This window comes from Dendronephthya gigantea, unplaced genomic scaffold (genome assembly GCF_004324835.1).
Source record: "Dendronephthya gigantea isolate DGI-Jeju-01 unplaced genomic scaffold, DenGig_1.0 000014F, whole genome shotgun sequence".
NCBI classification, from domain to species: domain Eukaryota; kingdom Metazoa; phylum Cnidaria; class Anthozoa; order Malacalcyonacea; family Nephtheidae; genus Dendronephthya; species Dendronephthya gigantea.
The window spans coordinates 2672222-2694889 of record NW_021163024.1 but is presented as its reverse complement, the minus strand read 5'-3'; the positions used below and the strand labels follow the sequence as shown (position 1 = coordinate 2694889).

General features: G+C 37.0%; 3 protein-coding genes across 3 annotated transcripts; all 3 read left to right on the top strand.

Moving 5' to 3' along the window:
• The first annotated feature begins 1186 nt into the window (after nucleotides 1-1186).
• LOC114519766 (deleted in malignant brain tumors 1 protein-like) lies at nucleotides 1187-4818 on the top strand. Its single transcript, XM_028539938.1, has 5 exons — nucleotides 1187-1277; nucleotides 2725-3039; nucleotides 4031-4345; nucleotides 4521-4748; nucleotides 4811-4818. The coding sequence occupies exons 1-5, from the start codon at nucleotides 1187-1189 to the stop codon at nucleotides 4816-4818; spliced, it is 957 nt and encodes a 318-aa protein (XP_028395739.1).
• Nucleotides 4819-4842: 24 nt separating this feature from the next.
• On the top strand, nucleotides 4843-8138 carry LOC114519680 (putative DMBT1-like protein). Its single transcript, XM_028539850.1, has 5 exons — nucleotides 4843-4919; nucleotides 5452-5772; nucleotides 6142-6468; nucleotides 6743-7063; nucleotides 7832-8138. The coding sequence occupies exons 1-5, from the start codon at nucleotides 4844-4846 to the stop codon at nucleotides 8101-8103; spliced, it is 1317 nt and encodes a 438-aa protein (XP_028395651.1). The 5' UTR covers nucleotide 4843; the 3' UTR covers nucleotides 8104-8138.
• A 2771-nt stretch (nucleotides 8139-10909) lies between these two features.
• Nucleotides 10910-22510, top strand: LOC114519823. The gene is made up of 13 exons (XM_028540002.1): nucleotides 10910-10933; nucleotides 12388-12517; nucleotides 13231-13448; nucleotides 14833-14916; nucleotides 15702-15761; nucleotides 16122-16180; nucleotides 16926-17119; nucleotides 17847-18011; nucleotides 18220-18475; nucleotides 19265-19482; nucleotides 19784-20844; nucleotides 21347-21475; nucleotides 21718-22510. The coding sequence occupies exons 2-13, from the start codon at nucleotides 12394-12396 to the stop codon at nucleotides 21823-21825; spliced, it is 2676 nt and encodes an 891-aa protein (XP_028395803.1). The 5' UTR covers nucleotides 10910-10933; nucleotides 12388-12393; the 3' UTR covers nucleotides 21826-22510.
• The last annotated feature ends 158 nt before the right edge of the window (nucleotides 22511-22668 follow it).

Sequence of the window (22668 nt, the reverse complement as noted above, 5' to 3'; positions counted from 1 at the left end):
ATTAATTTTTACTTTGTATAAAGTTTTTAAAGCAAGAGTTTTTTATATTTGTATTGTGCCATGCGATCAGAAAGTTGCTAATTACCAGTTTTTATTCGTTCAGATTTTGCGCATACGTACAAATTCTGATGATCACGGCCCATTACATGGAATTTGGGCAACCTGTTACATACCCGCGTCACAGAATACGTATTAGTGAGCTTAAGCAAGTGACGTTTTTGACATCACAAACGGCATGAGTAACGCCAAAAGACTGGGTCAAGAATTGTGATTGGTGAAAAATAAAAACTTTACTTCCGGTCAACGTACGTGTTGTCAAAAACGTCACTTGCTTAAGCTCACTATTATCAGAAATGTAACTTCGTGTCCTAAAATTTTCCCAAAATACAGACGTCATACAGAAGCCATCATTCCTTGTCATTTTTCATTATTTCTGCCGTTTAATTTTAGTACTAATTTTTTGGTTTAAATTGACAAAATAAATTATTTATTTTGAAACGTGTTTTCATCACCTTAAATGCCAAAACATTAGTGAAACTATAATCATTTTTAAAATTAGTCGGGCAATTATTATTTTTAAACAAAATCTACTACATAGGATCATTGCCATACCTCTCTCCCCACCCCCCTCCCCCCAATCAATGTTGGTTACCCGTTTGCGAACAAAATGTCCGTCTTTTTGGGCACAACATTGAAGAGGGGGCGCGGGGGATATGGGCTCGTGTTTTAAATCGGAAATTTGGTTACCCATCCCAACTCTTTTGCAATTGATTGTAGGTCAGACGACGGAGGTCATAAAAACAATGACGTAATAACAAATGAAAAAATATCACACAATTTATCACGTAATAAACATTTGCCAGTAAAAGTGCCAGAGGTCAGCATTTGGACACTTTACACCTGAGATGCATATCTATCCAGCTTCTCTTTATTCCCGGGTGTAATTCCTATAATCTCCAAGAATAATTTTACAAAAATTTATTAATATGATTGCAAGTTAGAGCTGTATTAATTTAATCTCACTTACACTGGAACCGCAACTGGTCGCTTACTAGTCCGTTGTCATATATTCCAGGTCCATCAATCCGGTTAAAAGGACCTTCAAGTTCAAATGGTGTTGGTCGTGTGGAGATATTTTATAACGGAAAATGGGGAACAGTCTGTGATGACCAATGGGATGTCAATGATGCTCAAGTTGTGTGTCGTCAACTTGGTTATCAGAAAGCCTTTGCGGCCCTTGAGGGAGATCTTGTTCCTTCTGGTTCAGGGCAGATATGGTTAGACAATGTTCGTTGTTCTGGGAATGAGCAAAATCTGGGCAATTGTTCACATAGAGGCTGGGGAGTCCATGACTGTGGTCATTCTGAAGATGCTGGAGTGAAGTGTGGTAATCGGCATTTACATTTTTTGAACCAAATCTTATCAATCATCTTCCACTAATCTGCAGCCTTGTACCCAGGCGCTTTAGTAGAAAAACATATAACGTTGCGTTCGAATTCAGCTACTATTTAGGCTCGTAATCACCGAGCCTGAGGCTAACTGGAAGCAGCAAAACAACTACGGCTGTAGATTGTAAATTTTAACCAGGCATAAACATTTCCTAGTAATTTTTTATGTTTATTTTAATATTCAGCAGTTTAAAATAAAATTTGCACACATTGGTACAAGTCTGGCAGGAGATCTGATGGAATTTACATCATAAATCCGACAACTATATTTTCAAAACCCTTGAATTGTATATTTTTTATAGTTATCGTTCAGTTTTATCCTATCTTTTCACATTTTATTTTGTATAAAATTTTTAAAGCACTTTTACACAAACGTTTGCGAAATTACAGTTAATTTTGTATTTTGCCATGCGATCGCTCCGAAAGTTGCTAATTACCAGTTTTTATTCCATCAGATTTTGCAAGTACGTACAAATTCTAATAATCAGCAGCCCATTACATAGAATTTGGGCAACCTGTTACATACCTGCGTCACAGAATACGTATTATCAGAAATGTAACTTCGTTTCCTAAAATTTTCCCAAAATACAGACGTCATACAGAAGCCATCATTCCTTGTCATTTTTCATGATTTCTGCCGATAAATTTTAGTAGTAATTGAGTTTTATTTAGGAAAAGTAATTAATTTATTTTGAAACGTGTTTTCATGTCCGTAAATGCCAAAACATTAGTGAAACTACAATCATTTTTAAGGAATAGTTGAGCAATTACTATTTTTAAACAAAATCTACTATATAGGATCATTGCCATACATCTCCACCCACCCCCCTCTCCCCAATCAATGTTGGTTACACGTTTGCGAACAAAATGTCCGTCTTTTTGGGGACAACATTGAAAAGGGTGCGCGGGGGATCTGGGCTTGTGTTTTAAATCGGAAATTTGGTTACCTATCCCAACCCTTTTGCAAATGATTGTAGGTCACACGGCAGAGGTCATAAAAACAATGACGTAATAACAAATGAAGAATATCACACAGTATATATCACGTAATAAACATTTGCTAGCAAAACTGCAAGAGGTCTGCCTTTGGACACTTTACACCTGAGATGGATATCTATCTAGCTTCCCTTTATGCCAGGGTGTAATTCCTATAATCTCTAAGAAAACTTTTACAAAAATTTATTAATATGATTGCAAGTTAGAGCTGTATTAATTTAATCACACTTACACTGGAACCGCAACTGGTAGCTTACTAGTCCGTTGCCATATATTCCAGGTACATCAATCCAGTTAAAAGGGCCTTCAAGTTCAAATGGTATTGGTCGTGTGGAGATATTCTATAGCGGAAAATGGGGAACAATCTGTGACGATGAATGGGATATTAATGATGCTCAAGTTGTGTGTCGTCAACTTGGTTATCAGAAAGCCTTTGCGGCCCTTCCGGGAAATCTTGTTCCTTCTGGTTCAGGGCAGATATGGTTAGACAATGTTCGTTGTTCTGGGAATGAGCAAAATCTAGCCAATTGTTCCCATAGAGGCTGGGGAGTCCATGACTGTCGTCATTCTGAAGATGCTGGAGTGAAATGCATTGGTAATCGGCATTTACATTTTTGCAACCAAATCTTATCAATCAGCTTTCTTCAATCTTCAGCCTTGTACCGAAGTGCTTTAGTAGAAAAACATATAACGTTGCGTTGAGCTACTATTTAAGTTCGTAATCACCGAGCTTGAGGCTAACTGGAAACAGCAAAACAACTACAGCTGTAGATTGTAAATTTTAACCAGGCATAAATATTTCCTAGTAATTTTTTATGTTTATTGTAATATTCAACAGTTTCAGATAAAAGTTGCGCACATTGGTACAAGTCTGGCTGGAAATCTGATGGAATTTACATCATAATACCGACACCTAACTTTTCAAAACCCTTGAATTGTATATTTTTTTATAGCTTTCGCTCAGTTTTATCCTATCTTTTCACATTTTATTTTGTATAAAGTTTTTAAAGCACTTTTACAAAAGACTTTGCGAAATTAAAGTTAATTTTTGTTTTTTTGCCATGCGATCAGAAAGTTGCTAATTACTATTTTTAAACAAAATCTACTATTTAGGATCATTGCCATACATCTCCCCACCCCCCTTCCCCGAATCAATGATGGTTACACGTTTGCGAACAAAATGTCCGTCTTCTTGGGACACAACATTGAAGAGGGGGCGGGGGGATCTGGGTTTGTGTTTTAAGTCGGTAATTTGGTTACCTATCCCAAGCCCTTTGAAAATGATTGTAGGTCACACGGCAGAGGTTATAAAAACAATGACGTAATGACAAATGAAAATATCATACAATATATCACGTAATAAGCATTTGCCAGCAAAACTGCAAGAGGTCTGCCTTTGGACACTTTACACCTGAGATGGATATGTATCCAGCTTCCCTTTATGCCAAGGTGTAATTCCTATAATCTCCAAGAATAACTTTACAAAAATCTCTTAATATGATTGCAAGTTAGAGCTGTATTAATTTAATATTACATGCGCTGGAACTGCCACTGGTCGCTTACTAGTCCGTTGTCATAATTTCCAGATGTATCAATCCAATTAAAAGGGCCTTCAAGTTCAAATGGTGTTGGTCGTGTGGAGGTATTCTATAACGGAAAATGGGGAACAATCTGTAATGACCTTTGGGATATCAAGGATGCTCAAGTTGTGTGTCGTCAACTTGGTTATCAGAAAGCCCTTGCGGCCCTTTCGGGAAATCGTATTTCTTCTGGTTCAGGACAGATATGGTTAGAAAATGTTCGTTGTTCTGGGAATGAGCAAAACCTGGCCAGTTGTTCCCATAAAGGCTGGGGAGTCCATGACTGTGATCATTCTGAAGATGCTGGTGTGAAATGCGTTGGTAATTGGCATTTACATTTTTGCAAACAATTCTTATCCGTCGGCTTTCTTTAATCTCCAGCCTTGTACCCAGGCGCTTTAGTAGAAAAACATAGAACGTTGCGTTCAGCTACTATTTAACAAGGCATAAACATTTCTTAGTAATTTTTTTTTATGTTTATTGTAATATTCAACAGTTTCAGTTAAAAGTTGTGCACATTGGTACAAGTCTGGTAGGAGATCTGATGGAATTTACACAATCAATCCGGATGGTAATGGTTCTTTTTATGTCTGGTGTGATATGACAACCAATGGAGGAGGATGGACGGTGTTTCAAAGAAGACAAGCTGCAAGTGTGGATTTTTATCGTGGTTGGTCTGAATATAAAACAGGATTTGGCTCTCTCTCAGGGAATTTTTGGCTTGGTTTAGACAAAATACATCGTTTAACAGAATCTGGTCAATACACATCAACAATTATACTGAAGTCTGGTGATGGGATAGCTTTTGTAAAATATTCCATGTTTTCTGTGAGTTCTGAATCCGAGGGTTATAAACTGCACGTTGATGGATTTTCCACAGAGGGTAAATATACAGGTACTGTCCAGAAATAACCTAAGGCCGATTTTCCAGTAGGCGGTTATTGTTCGCTTCCAAACGGAATGTTAGGAACAGCTGAGAACGACAGCACAATAATCATATCGGAAACATCTTAGAAATGTCTGTCAGACCGAGTTAATTAACAGGGCGGGGTGTTAAACTTCCGTCTCACCACGGTTTGACTTCGGTCTGAGCTCGATTCAACCGCGATCAGACCGAGGTTTAACGTAGATATACCTTTATTTGTTAGGTTATTTCTGGACAGTACTGTAGTCAACTGGGTTTTCGAGTCATCTCACTATTTTAGTGTGGGGTCAACCCTGTGTGTAGTAACTGAGGGTCTGTTGCATGCATGGGGTTTTGCAATCATATAATGTATCAGAAAGCTGGTCAACTCTCTTTCGAGGCAAGAATGACAGGCGAAAATTCAGGCTGAATTTTAATTTGCCAGCCATAATTAAGAAGATGATAAATATGACGTCATCTCAAAAAGTCAGCCGTTTTATTATTATCGCATCCTCATTTTTAGGACCAACTATCAGGTTGCGGGGGCCATTAAGATCAAATGGTACAGGTCGTGTGGAAGTATTCCATAACGGAAAATGGGGAACAATCTGTGACGATAACTGGGATATTAAAGATGCTGAAGTTGTGTGTCGTCAACTTGGTTATCAAAAAGCTAACGAAGCCTTGCAAGGAAAGTATGTTCTCTCTGGCAGTGGACCGATATGGTTAGACGACGTTCATTGCACTGGGAATGAAAAAGAACTAACTAATTGTCCTTCTAAGAACTGGGGAAGTCATAATTGTCAACATTCTGATGATGCTGGGGTAAATTGTTCTGAAAAAGGTGAATTTGATAATCCAACATTTCTTGCAACGAAATCATTGCAATTAGCTTTTTTTCTGCTTGCGAACAGACTTCAGTTAAACCATGTCTTGGTCAGGAGCTAGTTCAATCAGGAAACACTGAATGTTTAATTGTTTATGTACTGCAGTTTAATTAACACGTTAATAAAGGCATTTCAAAGTCTTCTTTGTAAAAGCATTTTGATTGAATCTTACTCATTAATTCTAAAACTGATAAAATAGTAATTCTTAAATTTTCCCGGAATTACTAAAGAATTATTTTGCTCTTTGGAATGATATTTAGCTCCTAAATTTACTATATGATGGTTTAGTGGACAGTTTGTAATAACTCACAGGATCATTACCATAGTTTTAGATCAAACAGTGAGGCTGCAAGGGCCATTAAGTTTAATGGGTATTGGTCGTGTGGAGGTATTTCATAACGGAAAATGGGGAACAGTTTGTGATGATTCTTGGGATATGAACCATGCTCAAGTTGTGTGTCGTCAACTTGGTTATCTAAGAGCCCTTGCAGCACTTCAGGGAAAACTTGTTCCTTCTGGTTCAGGAGAGATATGGTTAGACAATGTTCGTTGTTCTGGGAATGAGCAAAATCTGGCCAGTTGCTCCCATAGAGGCTGGGGAGTCCACAACTGTCATCATTCTGAAGATGCTGGAGTGAAATGTGCTCCAAAAGGTAAATTATCCAACGCTTACAATTTCATATCATGATATCGAAAACATTTAGCAAATCAGCCTTCTTCACGTTTTCACGTGAAATATTTTTAGTTTTTCTTAATGTCATCAGAAAACAAACACGGATAACATAATGTTGCATGTTTCGGAAATAGATTGGAAGAAATTTTTGAAATTTTGGTCAGGAAATACGCGCGGTATTTTTGTTTCAAGGAAATCTTTTCGCTGTTAACTTAAATAGGTGATAACTCACAGGATCATTACCATAATTTTAGATCAAACAGTGAGGCTGCAAGGGCCATTAAGTTTAATGGGTATTGGTCGTGTGGAGGTATTTCATAACGGAACATGGGGAACAATCTGTGACGACGAATGGGATATCAAGGATGCTCAAGTTGTGTGTCGTCAACTTGGTTATCAGCAAGCCCTTGCGGCCCTTCAGGGAAATCTTGTCTCTTCTGGTTCAGAGGAGATATGGTTAGACGATGTTTATTGTTCTGGGAATGAGCAAAATCTGGCCAATTGTTCCCATAGCGGCTGGGGAGTCCACAACTGTCGTCATTCTGAAGATGCTGGAGTGAAATGTGCTCCAAAAGGTATGTAATATGTAATCCATCATGATATCCAAAACATTTATAGCAAATCAGTTTCCTTCACGTTTTCACGTGAAAAATGACAAAATGAAATCACATGTTTTACCTCGCTCTCATTTTCTCGTTGTTCTTGCTTAAGCTCTACCCATGATGCTTAGCATCTTCAAAGGCCTAGTTACAATGACAAGGCAAACCGGATAGTGGAGAATTAATGGCTTGTTTTATAAAGCATGATAACTTACGAGAAACTGATGGTAAAAAAGTGGAATTCCTTTTAATAAGCGTTGTAAATTTTTGCCTAGGAGGTGAATTTGCAGTAGTAACTGATAAGATTGATGTAAATTTAGGACTGTTTTCCATGGTGGCGTTTTTTGTACGTACGTACACGCACGTAAAATTTAAAAGGAAACTTAAGGCTGCTTTCCATGCACCTAAGCGTTTTTTATACGCACGTATTCGTACGGAAAATTTTATATGCTTTTAAATTTTTATTATTTAACATCTAGGTCAACTAAATGCGTACTTAAATATACACAGAAAAACTAAGTTCCTTCGATTTATTTACTGACCTTGGTGTTAAATAATAAAAATTTAGGAGCATTTAAAAATTTCCGTGCGTTTACGTGTGTACAGAAAACGCGTAATTGCGTCGAAAGAAGCCATAAGGCCTAAAAGAATAGTTAAATTTAATATTTTCATGATACAATAAGTTTGTGTTGTTGTATCTGCTATAGCAAATACGAACTGAAAATTAATAAAATTTAATTTCAGAAAATGCTGGAGATTCGTTGATTGATAATAACGGGGCAAAATTCAGTACCAAAGATAGAGATAACGACATGTCGAGTGAATTTAACTGTGCTGTTCTCCACACTGGTGCATGGTGGTACAGTAACCATGACAACACATGCGGAAACTCCAATCTCAATGGTTTATTCCCCAGGGCAGGTATATCTTCAGGTGGAATGACATGGTACAACTGGAACAACAATCGACGATCTATGACAAAAAGTGAGATGAGACTCCGGCAGCCTGATTTTTAGAACAGCATTCCACGCAGGGTTGTTGGTAATTTACAACACAGGCCTACAAAACATTATTTCACTGAGTAATGGCAGTTAAATCCTGTAACAGAGCGTTGTAGAAATGATCATATTAATGTTATTAATTATTAGACTATGATAATAATGAATGTTTATGATATACAATTGTAGGAATATTCCACTAGGCGAAAGATGGAATGTTCTTTCACAGAAATAGACATGGAAGCATAGTATGACAGCTGTAGCCTTTCTTAATCATAATTATGAATTAAGAATTGTGTTTCGTTGTACCTTTCTTTTTTTAGATATATGTTCCCCTCTTCTTCTTTTGACTCATAATTTATCATATTGAACGCGGGGATGTTTACTTTAGAAAATCGCTATAGTGGCTAGCGCATGTGATGAAACTGCACACAAATGACAAAAAAACCTATAATAAATTTTGTTCGTAAAACCAAATCCTGTGCTCTGTGGAGCCGAGCGATTGAACTTTTTTATATTTATGATTAGCTAGTCATCAATCACTTTGTGGATAATTGTAATACTCGCTTTTGGTTCTGATTCTACTCGCAACAAACACAGTGTGAATCAATTATATTTATATAATTATTTATTCCTTAACTTTCCAATAACAGTAATTAACGTCTCTATAAGATTATGACCTTAAGAATATAATATATCTTTAAACGTTTGAATTATATCTCTGTCTGAGCACAGCTCCACAAAGCCTTGTCTTCAACTTTAACTCCTTTTGTTTTTGTTTTATTGTTTAGTAATTCTTCATTTTACAATATAGTATTTAGGCACTGACTACTGAAGCCTTATGAAGAATGTTGTACGCATTTCTCTCTCCGTGGTTGGTTGTGCTCAGACTTTTTACGCTTGGCCAGGGGCGGACTGGCCTATACATGATTCACCGGGAAAAATAAAAAAGGGGGCGCCATTTGTAGCTCTAACATGAGCAACAGCTATTGAAAATACGTGTGCTGCCATGTCGCGTTTAAAATTTGACCACTACAATGTTGGCAGTTTCAATTGATACATGATTTAGAACAGATTATCTTTCCTGCATGTGTTTTACTTTCAATGGTTTTATCATTTCTTCCATAATTTTCTCCAAAATGGGGCGCCAAACGGCATGTAAATCAAGGGCGCACCGGGAAATTTCCCGGTATCCCTGTGGGCCAGTCCGCCCCTGCGCTTGGCTACACTAAAACTTCAAGTCATTTCCTCTACGCAATACAGTGCGTTGTAGCACATGCATGCTATCGTGGTTTTTGGGAAAAGGTGTGGATAGCTATTTGCTTACTCATGCATGTAACTATACAGTCTATACAGTCTATACAGTCTATACAGTCTATACAGTCTATACAGTCTATACAGTAATATATTCATATAACCATAGCATACTCTTCAGTCAGACTTACAGTCTGACTGAAGAGAATGCTATGGTTATATGAATATATTATATAAATTGTTATAAGATGATATAGTGATTATGCGTAATATTGTGAACTAGCTATTACCAAAACATGTCAAGATTACAAATAAACCAACAAATCCATATAGACGTACAAAGACATCGCGATTTCAGTGCGACTAACAAGGAATGTTCAGACTAATATAGTTTGGTTTTCATTTTGTAGTGGTAGTCAGTTGTGAACATCATGTCAAGGTGCTGATGTGTTAAAATATTTCTAGATGTATGTGCACCGATTGCCACAGAACCATGGCCGATTTGAATAAAGTGATAAATACAAATTTATTCGGATTATTTCTCAATGACAACGGGGGCATCAACTAACTGAGACTTTATGTGCAAGAAGGAGGCATTTTCTCTTGTTTTTTCCAGAATGACTCAAAAGTTTGACTTGACGGAAGCTAAAAAAAATGGAGGAAATGAAATTCAGTTTTAAGGCTCTGGATTTTTATTGGCTGATTTTTTTTTCACTCGAATTCGAGACCTTTAGCGATTAATTTTTGTTCTCACCACAACCTCATTCTCAGGGGGCGTTTAGGGACTTTATAGGGGGTGTTGGGGCTGGGAGGGGAGGCTGGGAGAGAATAAGAAACCCCCTGGGATCGGCCGTTCAAAATATCCGCATTTCGTGGGTATTTTGAATAAGCATAAATTAACAGACTCAAGGTAAATGCCCTGGGAACGAGGTTGGTGGAGTCTTGTTTTCTGAAATTTATCGCACTCGTTTCGAAATAATTATAAAATATTCCGCAAATTACACATAAATTAGGAAAATTCATTTAATAAATTAGAATTCAAATCTGGCCGATCCAGGACCTTTTACCGCAGCGCACAATCAAGGTAAAATACCCTGGGAACGAGTTTGTTTCTCACCACGATCTCTATTGAATGATTGAATGAACTCCTGAATACTGTAATAGGGAGGTTAAAATCGGCTTCCGCTACGAGTACCGATAGCAATAATCAGTCACGCGCATGCGCAGATGTAACAATCGTCCAAAATGTGACAACACTGGAAGTCTATGTAAGTGAAGTAGAGGGGGGATTGCTTCTTAACTACCCGAACCGCAAATTTCGCTCGTGTGAGCGAAATATCAGGCCCTGTTTATATGAACTAATAAAATCGTTATAAACGGCAAATGCAGAGTCGAGTCGAAGAAAACCGACTTGTCTATTCAAACAAAAATTTTCATCTCGCCATGGTAAAATTTTTTTGACCATATACGCCACTTCTTCTCCAGGCCTGACTCTCCCCTCTCTCGCTATTGGCTTTTCCATCCATCGGGGGGGGGGTTGCATTAAAAACCATCACTCAGAATCTTTTAAGATGGCGACAGATATTATATAAAGGTACGTGCTTCTTTGAGAATTTGGGATAGCAAGTTGTACAGAATGAACAGGTAATTTTGCTTGTTCAAGTCGTCCTATTGGTTTATATCTTTAGGTAAAATCAGGGGCAAGTTACTACAATTTTGCAATTTCTCCCCTTACCAAAAACAGAATATTTGACCAAGTTTCTAATTCCAAATTTGCCACTGTTAGAGGTTGTTTGCGTCCATATTGTATGTAGAGAAGTCAGTAGATGTAGTGGTCTCTAAAATTGACTTTAATGGAATTTTTAGTTCTATATAACTTATTTCTCAGTGATATAATTTAGTGTAGCTTGAAAATTGAATCGAACAAATTTTGATCGATATATATTTGATAATTTATGATGTTATACTCATTTTACTGCCCACTAATAATAGGCTAAATTTAAAATCATATAACTATTTATTTTAACGCTAATACACAACTAAGCAACAAGTGCCTTCATGTCTATCTGCCTTATACTTTACCTGTTATTCCTAATGGATATATATGTGACATACCTCTGAAGCTCAGGTCCTCTCTGTGACTCTGTCACTGGACACCATTACACCCCTAGTTCTTTCACTGTTGACAAATGTTCGCTCTTAAGCGCACCAGTGTTTCTTTTCTATTTCTCAAAATCTAGCATTTGTGATCTTGACAAACAACCCCATTATGAGTTCTTTCATTCTATATAGTATAATTAGAAATAATTAAATTAATGTTACAAATTATATTTTGTTACTTGATATTGTCTTGCTGATTGCAATTTTGTTAACCTAATTGGTTTTAAATATTTTAAAAAATATAAAAGAAGTCCTGCATGTTCATATACAATTAAGGTTCACCATTTAGTAGTAGACCTTAATATCAGGGGGAGGGCAACATCAGAGGGAATATTGTATATTAATTGTTATCACATGGGTTTAATTTAAATTAGCAAAGCCAACATAATGAAACCTAGATGTCTTTTCAGTGTCAATGTTTAAGATGGTTATCGAAAATCTAATTTGAAGTATGCACATCAATTTCACCTGATGGCTGACTCAATTTGCTAAAAGTCTAAATTACATTTTATGATTGACTGGCATAAAAAGTTAAACTTTCAGCGTGGCTATTGTTTGGAATGGATTACTAGACCTAATTAAAGCGAGAACAAAAAAATTTAAAAGAGATGAAGTACTTATATACATATTTGCACAAATAGGACAAGTAAATCTTGATAATTTAATGACTTTCAATCAGATTTAAAATAATCATTCTGCCTTTCTTGGGGAGGAATTAACAAACAGATATTATAATGTTAGCATATTGATTAACTGTATGTGACAGAGTGTTCTAATTCAATTTACAGGGTAAAAAAAATTAAGAGCACAAGAAGCGAAAAGGGAATTTTATATGAATTCAGACAATATAATCTTCCAGAGTTTATAAATTATATATATATAATTTAGATAAAAATGGATGATAGCAATGATGATTCAGAGAGTGAAGTTGGGATTCCCAAGAAACGGAAGTATAATATATTGAATGATGATGATACTGATAACAGTGATGAAGATGATGATGAAGATGAAGATGAAGGTATTGTATAGTATGCAGTGATTCAAACACTTCCATAATATTGTAAGGTAGAAAACTAAATGTTTATAGTGTATGCATGTGGCAGTGCATGTTATACTGTACTAAGATGCCTGCTCAAACATTCACTCGGGCTACAGTTATCTTGCTTGAGCTTGTAGCGCCTAATTTTTGGTGTTATCACAGAGTAAGTAATAGATACAGACTACAGAGATCTGACTAACTTGCGCACAGTAATCAAAAGTGACGTTTTTATGTACCCACCCTTTTTGTGCGCGTGAGCTAAAAGCAAGCAACTGCGCTGTCTGCGCATGCCGGCAAGCGCATTGCAACTAAAAGGCTCGGCAACTGCGCATGCTCGGCAAGTGTTTATACTTTCCATCTCAGGCACTTGCCGAGCACGCGCACTCAAAAAGTGGGTACACTAGCGAGAAACGATCCTAGGACGATTTCGATTCGTTCGAGGACTTCGTGTCGCCCACGCGTGATTTTCGTAAATTGGCGACGCAAAACAAAAAATCGAGCCTATTTTTCAACTCCTTCTACCTACGGTAGCCGTCCGGAGTAATAACCTGATTTTTCATAATATTTTGTAACGTAAAGAATTGTAGCACACTGAATCATAGAAAAAACAGCAGATAAACACGGCTATATAATTATGTTGCTGAGTTCATTCCGGGATCCACAAGTTACCATAACGTGTATGTATTTTGTAGAAAGTGACAGCGATGATGATGATGACGATGATGATGATGATGACGATGATGAGAGTGATGAGTATGAAGATAATCCTTGTGTGGATGGTACATTCACTGATGACGTCAACAATGACCAGTGTGCTGTATGTTTAATGGAGTTTACTGATCAAAAAGTGGGGATACCCAACATCTGTACCCATGTTTTCTGTCTCGTCTGCATACAAGAGTGGGCCAAGGTTTGTGTGGTTAATCGTTCTTACATCAACACCCTTAATTATGAAATAGTTCACGTGAAAAAGAGCTTAGTGTAAAAACGAACAAGCATCAGGCCATGCAAGATAGTTAAGTAGGGAGGGGGGGGGTAATATTCAAATATGTTAGCAGACCGTAAAAGCAATCCTACTAAATATTAATGTGGAAGGTGAATTAACTATTATTATTATTATTATTAAAACTTTATTTCATGAGGGGTTCACATTGTTACCTTAAGGTATTCTTCCCAATGGCCCTCGAAAGGTAATATGAAAGGTTTCATCGCGAGAAACATTGGCAACGAATGATATGCTTGCATACAGTGCAGCTAAATTCATTAACATGGTCTACTTCATTGTTTAATTGAAGAAAAAAGGTTTTAAGCTTTTTTTTAAAAGAGTTAGGTGAATAATTTTCAACGATTTTTAACTCAGAAGGTAAAGAATTGAATAGACTTGCACCACTATAAGATATCTTAGATTTAGCCTGCTCGGTCTTGACTAAAGGGATCTTTAAGTCAGTCATTGTCGATCTTGTTTGAATTGGATGACAGTCGCGAACGTAAACAAACAACCTTCTAAGATCTGGTGGCCAAGAAGTTTTTAAAGTATTGAAAACCATAAGAATTTTTCTCATTTTTATCAAGTTGAAAATAGGTATCCAATTAAGTTGGCGGAAAAGTAATATTGAGGGTACTTCGGTTGGTAATTCAAGAATTAGTCTTGCAGCTCGTTTCTGTAGTTTTAGTAGGCACGTTATTAGTTCTTTATTTGCGTTTCCCCAGAGTGTACAACAGTATAATAGATGTGGGTAGATTAGTGCAGAGTAAAACTGAATACGACATTTTAGAATAAGGTGACTGCGTATGCGTTTTAATAGATATAGTCTAGAGTTTATTATGTTGTAGATAGTGTGAATTTGCCTATCCCATTTCAAATATTGATCAAATGTGACACCAAGTAGAACAGCAGAAGAGATTTCCTTAATAGTATGGTTGTTGATCTCAATAGTTATTGGGTCAAGATCTGAAAATTTGTGTTGGGAGAATATTTTCATAATTTTAGTCTTTTTCGAATTGAGGGACATTTTGTTGTGAGTAGCCCAATGTGACACTGAAGTAACGTCCGACTTTAGGGAGTCACTATCGATCTCCCGTGCCCTCTGCAATCAAAGCTGTTATGAATATGCTCGTAGATCATAGGTTTTACTTTTACTCCAACAGCTGAGGATGCATGTGTGTATTAAAAAGGGTAGTCTGCCAGGGAAGTGAAAGACGTTTTGTGATAGCCATTCTTTTTGGAATAAAACTGTAGCATGTAATACAGTATATACTACGTGTCAACTTGTTCGTTCTCAACTATTTTACAGAATATCAACACATGCCCAGTGGATCGTAAAGTGTTCTATACAATCACAGTTAAAATAGCAAACAATGAAGAAACAGTTGAGGAGGTAATGTGGCAAATATATATTTATGAATATGAAAATATGTAAAAACCCGGGAGTTTGTCGAAGCGAGGCTGAGGTCTACTGTATGTATGTGAGCCACCCGGAGTTGTGATTAAAAGAAATAGAGATGACCGCCATGGTTTATTATACAATTACTTAATTGTTTCCGTGTTTGGATGGTTTGATCCAAACACGCGGGAATGTTGCGAGAGTTAAGAAAAGCGCGGGAAACACGAGCCGAGTTAAAGGCAAGTGATTTAGCGAGGTTTCCTTTACTCAAGCAACACTCCCAAGTGTTGGGACAGGCCATTTAAACACGGGAAACCATTAAATAATTGTATTATAAAATAACAACATCAAGGTGGTCTTCCAAGTTTGATTTTAAAAAGCGAATTAAATTTCCGTGGTTGGATGGCCTGAACACGGGTTTCGACCAATTAGAACACGCGTTATATACATGTTATTTTATAAAAGTATTTCCACTGAATCACAGTGAAGCGCTTGTGAATATTGGTCGATCGAGTGTCACATACAGTGTGGAGAAACATGATGTTTTTTTTTTTTTTTCGTGGAAAATTTTGTTTGGTCTTAATTAATTTTTGTGGTATAACTTTCGTATGTCATTTATCAGTAACTGGGATAATTTCATGCTAATTTTTATTATCATAGTCTATAGACATTGGAACCGCTCTGATTGTTCGCTACTCAGTGTATGTCACGATTGTATTTATGTACGGTCCTTTTTGATTGCAGTTTTGATCAAATCTATTTTTCATTCGGACCGGTAGATCAAAGTCGAAGATCGAACTCAAATCAAGGATGAATACGAAGATCCAACCACCTGTGAGGTATAATTATTAATGTTTGCTCCGTTTATTATATTTCTGTCTGAAACTCTTTGTATGTTTATGCAACTTTTTTTAAACATTGTAATGTCGTAAGCGTGATTGTTAGTCAACTTGCACCTTATGAAAATCGAAGGACGAGTATAGTAGCTACTACTTAAGACCTGTTTTCCACTTCAATCGTAACGTAACGTATTTCTTTGTTTCCGAAGTATTCGGCCAGAACTAATGACTTTAAAGCAATGAGATACGCTACGTTTCGCTACGATACGGTTGAAGTGGAAAACGGCCTTAAGATTGCGTGTATATCAATAATGCACGGATCTTGTTGTTTCTGAATAAATATTTAGTTTCTTATCTTAGATATGTGGCACTGGCGATCGTGAAGATAGAATGTTACTTTGTGATGGATGCGATAGAGGGTAAGTTGTGGTGTGATGACATTAAAATTTAGTTAACATGTAGTCGAATATATATCTGTCCTTTATCGATGCATGAAAACAATCTATAATCTTGTCAATCACATACAGCTTGTACTTCGTTCAGCAAGTTTCCCATCATTAGTTACAACACTATCGTGATTAAAAACTGCAAACTCAAAAAGACGCAATTCCACAAGACAGTTTAAGACAACGGTTAAGACGGTTAGAGTGTGTGAAATTTAGTATGATGGTGCTACTCTTTGTAACCAAACGGACAACCTGAAAATTATTCTGACTGCGGTGGAATTAAGCCAGCGATCTTTAGCTTGCTAGTACAATCCTTTCCCGCCGACTGAGCTACAATGTAAACTCAAAACTGTTCAAAACTCAAAGACACACCTCCATAAAGCTTCAGTGTGCGTCAGGCTTCACCAGAATACTTCTAGTTAAAGTATTTTTATCTTTCCAATCACAGCCGGAACGAATCAGTCTAAAGGCCCGTCTATCCAACTTTGTCGAATCCAATTCACTTCTGATGGATGGAATGTACAGTAGTTTGTTATTGATAAAGCAGTACCGCATTACAATTGATATGCCGCTCTTATACATTGCAAGTAAAAAAATTACAAAACATCCATCAGAAGTAAATTGGATTCGACAAAAGTTAATCATGTGAACAGTCCTGAACTGATATGTTGAGATTTTAATAGTTATCAGACATAATCCTGGTTTATTGTTTCTTTAGATTTCATCTTGAGTGTTTAACTCCGCCTTTGGACAGTGTTCCAGAAGAAGAATGGTTCTGTCGTGATTGCTTTCTGGATAATACGCAGCAAAATATACTGGATAACGACAGCATTGATTACTCCCAGCATGCTATTGCTTTCTCTGACGATGAACTATCGCCGACTCTGGAATCCCGATCCAAGCAATTCGCAGGTACTTTGTGGGATCCCTCAACCGAGTGATCTGAAATGGCGGGAAGGGACCAGGACTAGTTGACAAAAAAACAACATTTCTTTGTTAAAACAACTTAATATCACTCAAAACATACTTTACTTCGGTTTCAAACTTATGTCACGTAATGCCGGAGCTATTCATATTGGGAATGAAGTCATATTCATAACGAGTCGGACGTGACATAAAAACAGCCGCTAGTGTTACGAACCAGTTTACTTTAATAATTGTTTTACATGATTCGGATCTTGTTCACTAAAGGAGTCATGTTATGCAACTGAAAGTAACGGCAGTGTTACTTCACGTCTGCGTCGTAGATTTGGTGCATCTTAAACAGAGTTAAAAAAGAAGACAGCCATCATGAGTGGCAAGAGTCTTTCATTCAACCATTTCCCAGGCTTTATGGCTTTTCCGATATCGTAATTGTATACTACAGTATAACTGCATTATATTCTTTGTTTGGATTGAAATAATTTCGGCTGCTTGTATAAAAACCAATCATATTCGCGTAATTTAGAGCACAGTAGACGTTTGCTGTTATTGAATTGTGATGTGATGGAAATTTTTTCCAAATTCAATTAAATGGAAGCAGAAATCAATAACAGCGGCGGCACTTTTGTTTGACAAATGGTAGTCGTATGGAGGAAGTGGCTATTGATATAATTGTGGCGTTAGATATAATTGTCTCTTGTCTTACTTCACCGTATAGATAGCAGCGTATCTTCCACCGCTAGACCTTCAACATCGCAACAACGTCGTGCGCGAACTGTGGCGACATCAAGACGAAGGAGACGACGGCGAAGAAGAAGAACACAAGGAAGTCGTCAAACTGGACAACAATCAAAGAAAAAGAAAACAAACACGCTAGTTAAAGGTATATTTTCATTTAAGATCGTTGTTGACTGAAGGTCGATATATTTTCATTTAAGGTCGTAATTTATACACACATCGTCGTGTATTGTAGAAGATATTCATGGAATTGGCCAATCTGAATCGCGGATTTCAGGAGTATAGTTACGTTTTAACCAGCGGAAATTTAGTTCGAAGTTTAAACCTGACTTGAGCTTTAATTTTCAATTTAGGTGAAAGCTCGACAACAACTCGTACTACAAAACAGAAAAGAAAGAAGAGGAAACGAAAGAGATCGCGAAGAAAAAAGATAAAGGCCGATGATGATGCGGCAGCTGGAAGCTCAAAAACCACTGACAGATATCTCTTACCTCGTGAGATGGAGCCAACGGCAACCTTTTCTTTATTTGGAAGCGATTTTGATCTTGAGTATCTTCCAATAGTCGAATCACCAGCTCCAGTGGTCACGACACACTCCACGCCACTCATGTAAGTCAGTAAATGTTGATATGATAATGTTGATACATAAGAAAAGCGTAAGCAGCGAATACGAATATACGAGTTGCAAAATATCTTTTCTGCTGACTTGCAAAGTATTCGTCTTGATTTGATTTGATTTGTTTTGATTGTATAGTCATAGTCGTACACGTGCAGCAACATTACATACGTACATATTTAACATGGTTCAATTACCTTCATGTCATCCATTTTAGTTGCGCTCTCATGCATCATGCAGCATGGCATTTGCGCATGTTTAACTATAAAAAATGTCATGTCATGCATGTTTAACTATTATAAAAATTGTCCAGTAGTTCTAACTTTTCGTCGTTGTCATTTTCTTCTAAATACTTCCTTACCTTTCCATAACGTGTGCTAACCAGCAGTAGTCACACTGACTCGGCCATCAAAGCGTATCTAACCATATCTTGCGAAAGCTGGTTGTTATGCAATTTATGTGCCGCTCTAACTTATGTTTACTCAATGCCCTAGACGCGCGATACAAAATGTATCCGCATCTTTACTAACGTCATGTAGGTTCAGACGTCGATTGAACGTACTGCAGACTGATAGTTGTTTTTGAGTTCGTATTTGGCGTTTTTAAAAATGTGTTCAGTGTAAAATGTTTAGGAATTCGAACTCGTAAAAAGAAGGAGGCTTTAATTCGAGGATTCCCTTAATTAGGTTTCGTGCGTAGTCCATCTAATATAGGTCAGTGGATGGCGTTTTAAACCATGCATATGAAATTCTACTAATATTGTTTCGGTATGTGTTTTATAGATCAACTGCCACGGGCAATCCTGACGTATTAGGTTCTATATTTACTGGATTGGATACTCTGCATAGCGAATCTCTTACGGTTGATAAGGATGGAAGAGTGAGGATTGAAGAAAACAAAATGGCACGTCAGTCAGAAGCCAAACCTAAAGTGTTAAGAAAACAAAATACTTCAAAGGAAAAAAAAGAAAAAAAAGACCAACGATCCAGCTCATTATTAGGTATATCATATTTTGTCTTATCCTGCACGGATGAAGGTTGATTTTTACATTTAAGTCACTAGTGTACATAGCTAGAATTGCAATTTACGTTCCGTTTCATCTTCAGACTGGCAATGTTGGAAACGATTAGGCCATTTTCATTTGTGTGACATTATTTCTTCTACATTATACATACAATATCTCTTATATTTTGGTATAATTATAGTAAATTATTGTAGCAAAATTGTTACACTATTTCCCCCAATTCTACTCCCTGCCATGCCTGGAATTTTTCATTTTGTATTTTTGGGCCCTTTCCTAGGCTCTTCAGCTCGTTGTTGTTCAAGAGAGATGTTTGGCCGATGCTCCATTCATAGAAATAGAGCGAAGGGCGATTCGAACAGTTCATCCCCGAGAAAATGTAAAGGAAATGAAACAGCCGTGAGAGAATTTGTCAATGACAAACGGTTAAAACGGTTTGGGGCAAGTTCCAGCTCAAGCGTCGTCAACATGCCAAGTGATGATCGATCTCACATGTCTGTTGCTAAAAGCAGAATAAACCCTCCAAAGACGATTACAGATAAGGACATCGAGAAAGAGGAAAATACGAAGTTCTCACAAGAGCCGTCGAAGGCCATGCCGAAAGCTAGCCAACACTCTTTTACTTCGTACAAAATACCAAAGAAAAACCCCACTTCCACAGCACCTAATATTCCGGTTGTAAATGTGCAGAACGCAGAATCATTCAACTTTAAGCCCACTAGTGTTGTGTCTAAATCACCAATGAAACCGCCAAGAATCAGACGTAAAAAATTAAAATTACCCGAATTTCCTGAGGAGAGTTCAGGTATTTTACATCTCTTGCCAACCGGTACAGCAACGAAAACCTGGTTGGATAATAAACAAAAGATTTTGGAACCTGGTCCAACGGCCCTGAAGACCAATGATAAAAAAACTGTCCAGAGCTCGTGGTCAGAGCCGAATTCCAAGTTTCTTAACCTCGGTGATAGAAATTTATCACAGGGAACTGGTTATCACATAAGATTGTCTTCATCAAAGAAAAGTGAAAGTAAAGAAACCTCAAGTAATCCATCAGTTTCATGTTCCACTCCAAGTACTGCTAATATTCGTAAAATCAATAATGGAATCAATTCTCAAAGTATAAAACAAAATCCTTCATCACAGCACGGTAATAATTCCAAGCAATATTTAGAGAATTCTACTACGGCTGCGAATATCGCAAAAGCTCGTTCTTCCACAAGGCAAACTACGGCGGATGTCCAGTCCTCCCGGCCTGTTGCTGTTGTCTATCCGACAAAAATCTCGGGAAAAGTTAGTGAAGGAAATTCTTATGAGACAGAGGCTGCTAAAAGACGCAGAGAGGTACTTCATTTAAAGTATGTAAACAAATGACTTAGAAATTATTTGGAAGATGTTCATGTACAATCCTATATACACTGTCTCGAGGAAATTGTTTTACCGTTTATATAGGCTTCGTCTTTAATTCATAAATTTAGTTTTCCGAATACATTTTTTATTTTATGTTTTAACAACTTTTACTGGTCCTTCTGGTTGAATGCTTGTCTTGTTCTGTTACATACGTGTATTTTCTGTTGTGTTGTTAAACTTACGAATAGTCTTACAAGTTACAGTATAGTAACTTACACTTATTCCAACCGTCTGAAAGGTATTCGAGATTTTCCCATCGAAACCTGCAGCCAGTACTTCGTAGTTCGTATCTTCTTAAACTCGAACCGTCGAGGAAGACGAGATTACCATTTAATCCAGTCAATTTTGATAGACTTTAAGCTGATCGGAAGCAATGCAGTGAACAAATGACATATTTTGTTGTATTTTTCATGCAAAATTCTGTGTCTTTTTTCAGGGAATAGAGAGGTTAAAGCGAAAACAATTGATATCAGATGAGTTAAAAGAAGCTTTGAAACCATTTTACAGACATAAGGAAATATCGAAAGACGATTATAAATATATTTACGGACGTGCTTTTGAAAAGGTTAGTTTATATTATTGGTTCAAACTGAAGAAGTACCTTCTATCATTTATCCTTTATTGTTGCATTAAATAACGCATTAAATACTGTGTTCAAAAACTTTTTTACTTTATTGATCAGCGACAATGATCGTAGGATATCGCCTATTATTTGCGAGTGATAAAACCCAGGTCTTATTAGCCACTCTTATATACGGCTATCATACATCTTCATCAGTCTTCATACTTCTTTCATCAACTTTGTAGATCAGCCAATCACCTCTTCCAGTTGTGTCACGTGATGTTGCCAGTTTAGTGAAGAATTACGTGAAAAAACTCAAAGGACGTCAATTGAGCGCGAAGGCCAAGGGCTAAATTTACAATAAACGGCTCTGTAGCATTGCATGGACAAGTTTCTTGATGACTTGGGGCCACTTTTAAATTAAACATTTCAGCTTATGGCATCTTATATTACATTGTTCTTTATCTAGCGAATCGGTCGGTGAACAAGTAAAAATGAACTTTTAAGTTTTAAATGAAGTTTTTTGTTGTTTTGGTCATGCTGTCCAAAACGTTTTAACAACAACAAAACTTTTACAAAACTGTAGTTGGTTTTGGCTAATCTAATTACGTCATCAAACGCTAATTTAATTACGTCACGAGTGCGCTCAGATACGGCTGGATTTTCATAATTTTAATAGCAAGGGCTATTTTCCACAAGCCGGAATTTTTCGATTGGACGACTTTTCGCTTGATTTTTTTCTGGCAAATATGACAGGTCAAATGAATCCGCTATGGTCGAATTGTCACTATTGAAAAGAAGAATTTCTTTCGATCTCAACCTGTACCGGCTGCACGTCGTCTATAAATACTGCGATTTCCAGTTGAGCGTGGAATTGCGAAAGTTTGTTCGTTAAGTTTTGTAGTTTCAAAGCAATGTTTGTGACGTCATCTAATAATGTTGCCAGGGAACGCTGACCAAGTTATCATGGAAAAAATGTCAAGTTTTTGACTAACGGCTTTAAATAGATACTGTAAAAATAGCGGCTATTACTTGCTATACAGATCTTCTATTTACAGTCACAAAATTGACAGTTTCCCTTGAAAACTTGGTGAGCGTCGCATAACAACATTATTAGATGACGTCACAAACATTGCTCTCAAATTACAAAACTTAACGAACAAACTTTCGCAATTCCACGCTCAACTGGTAATCGC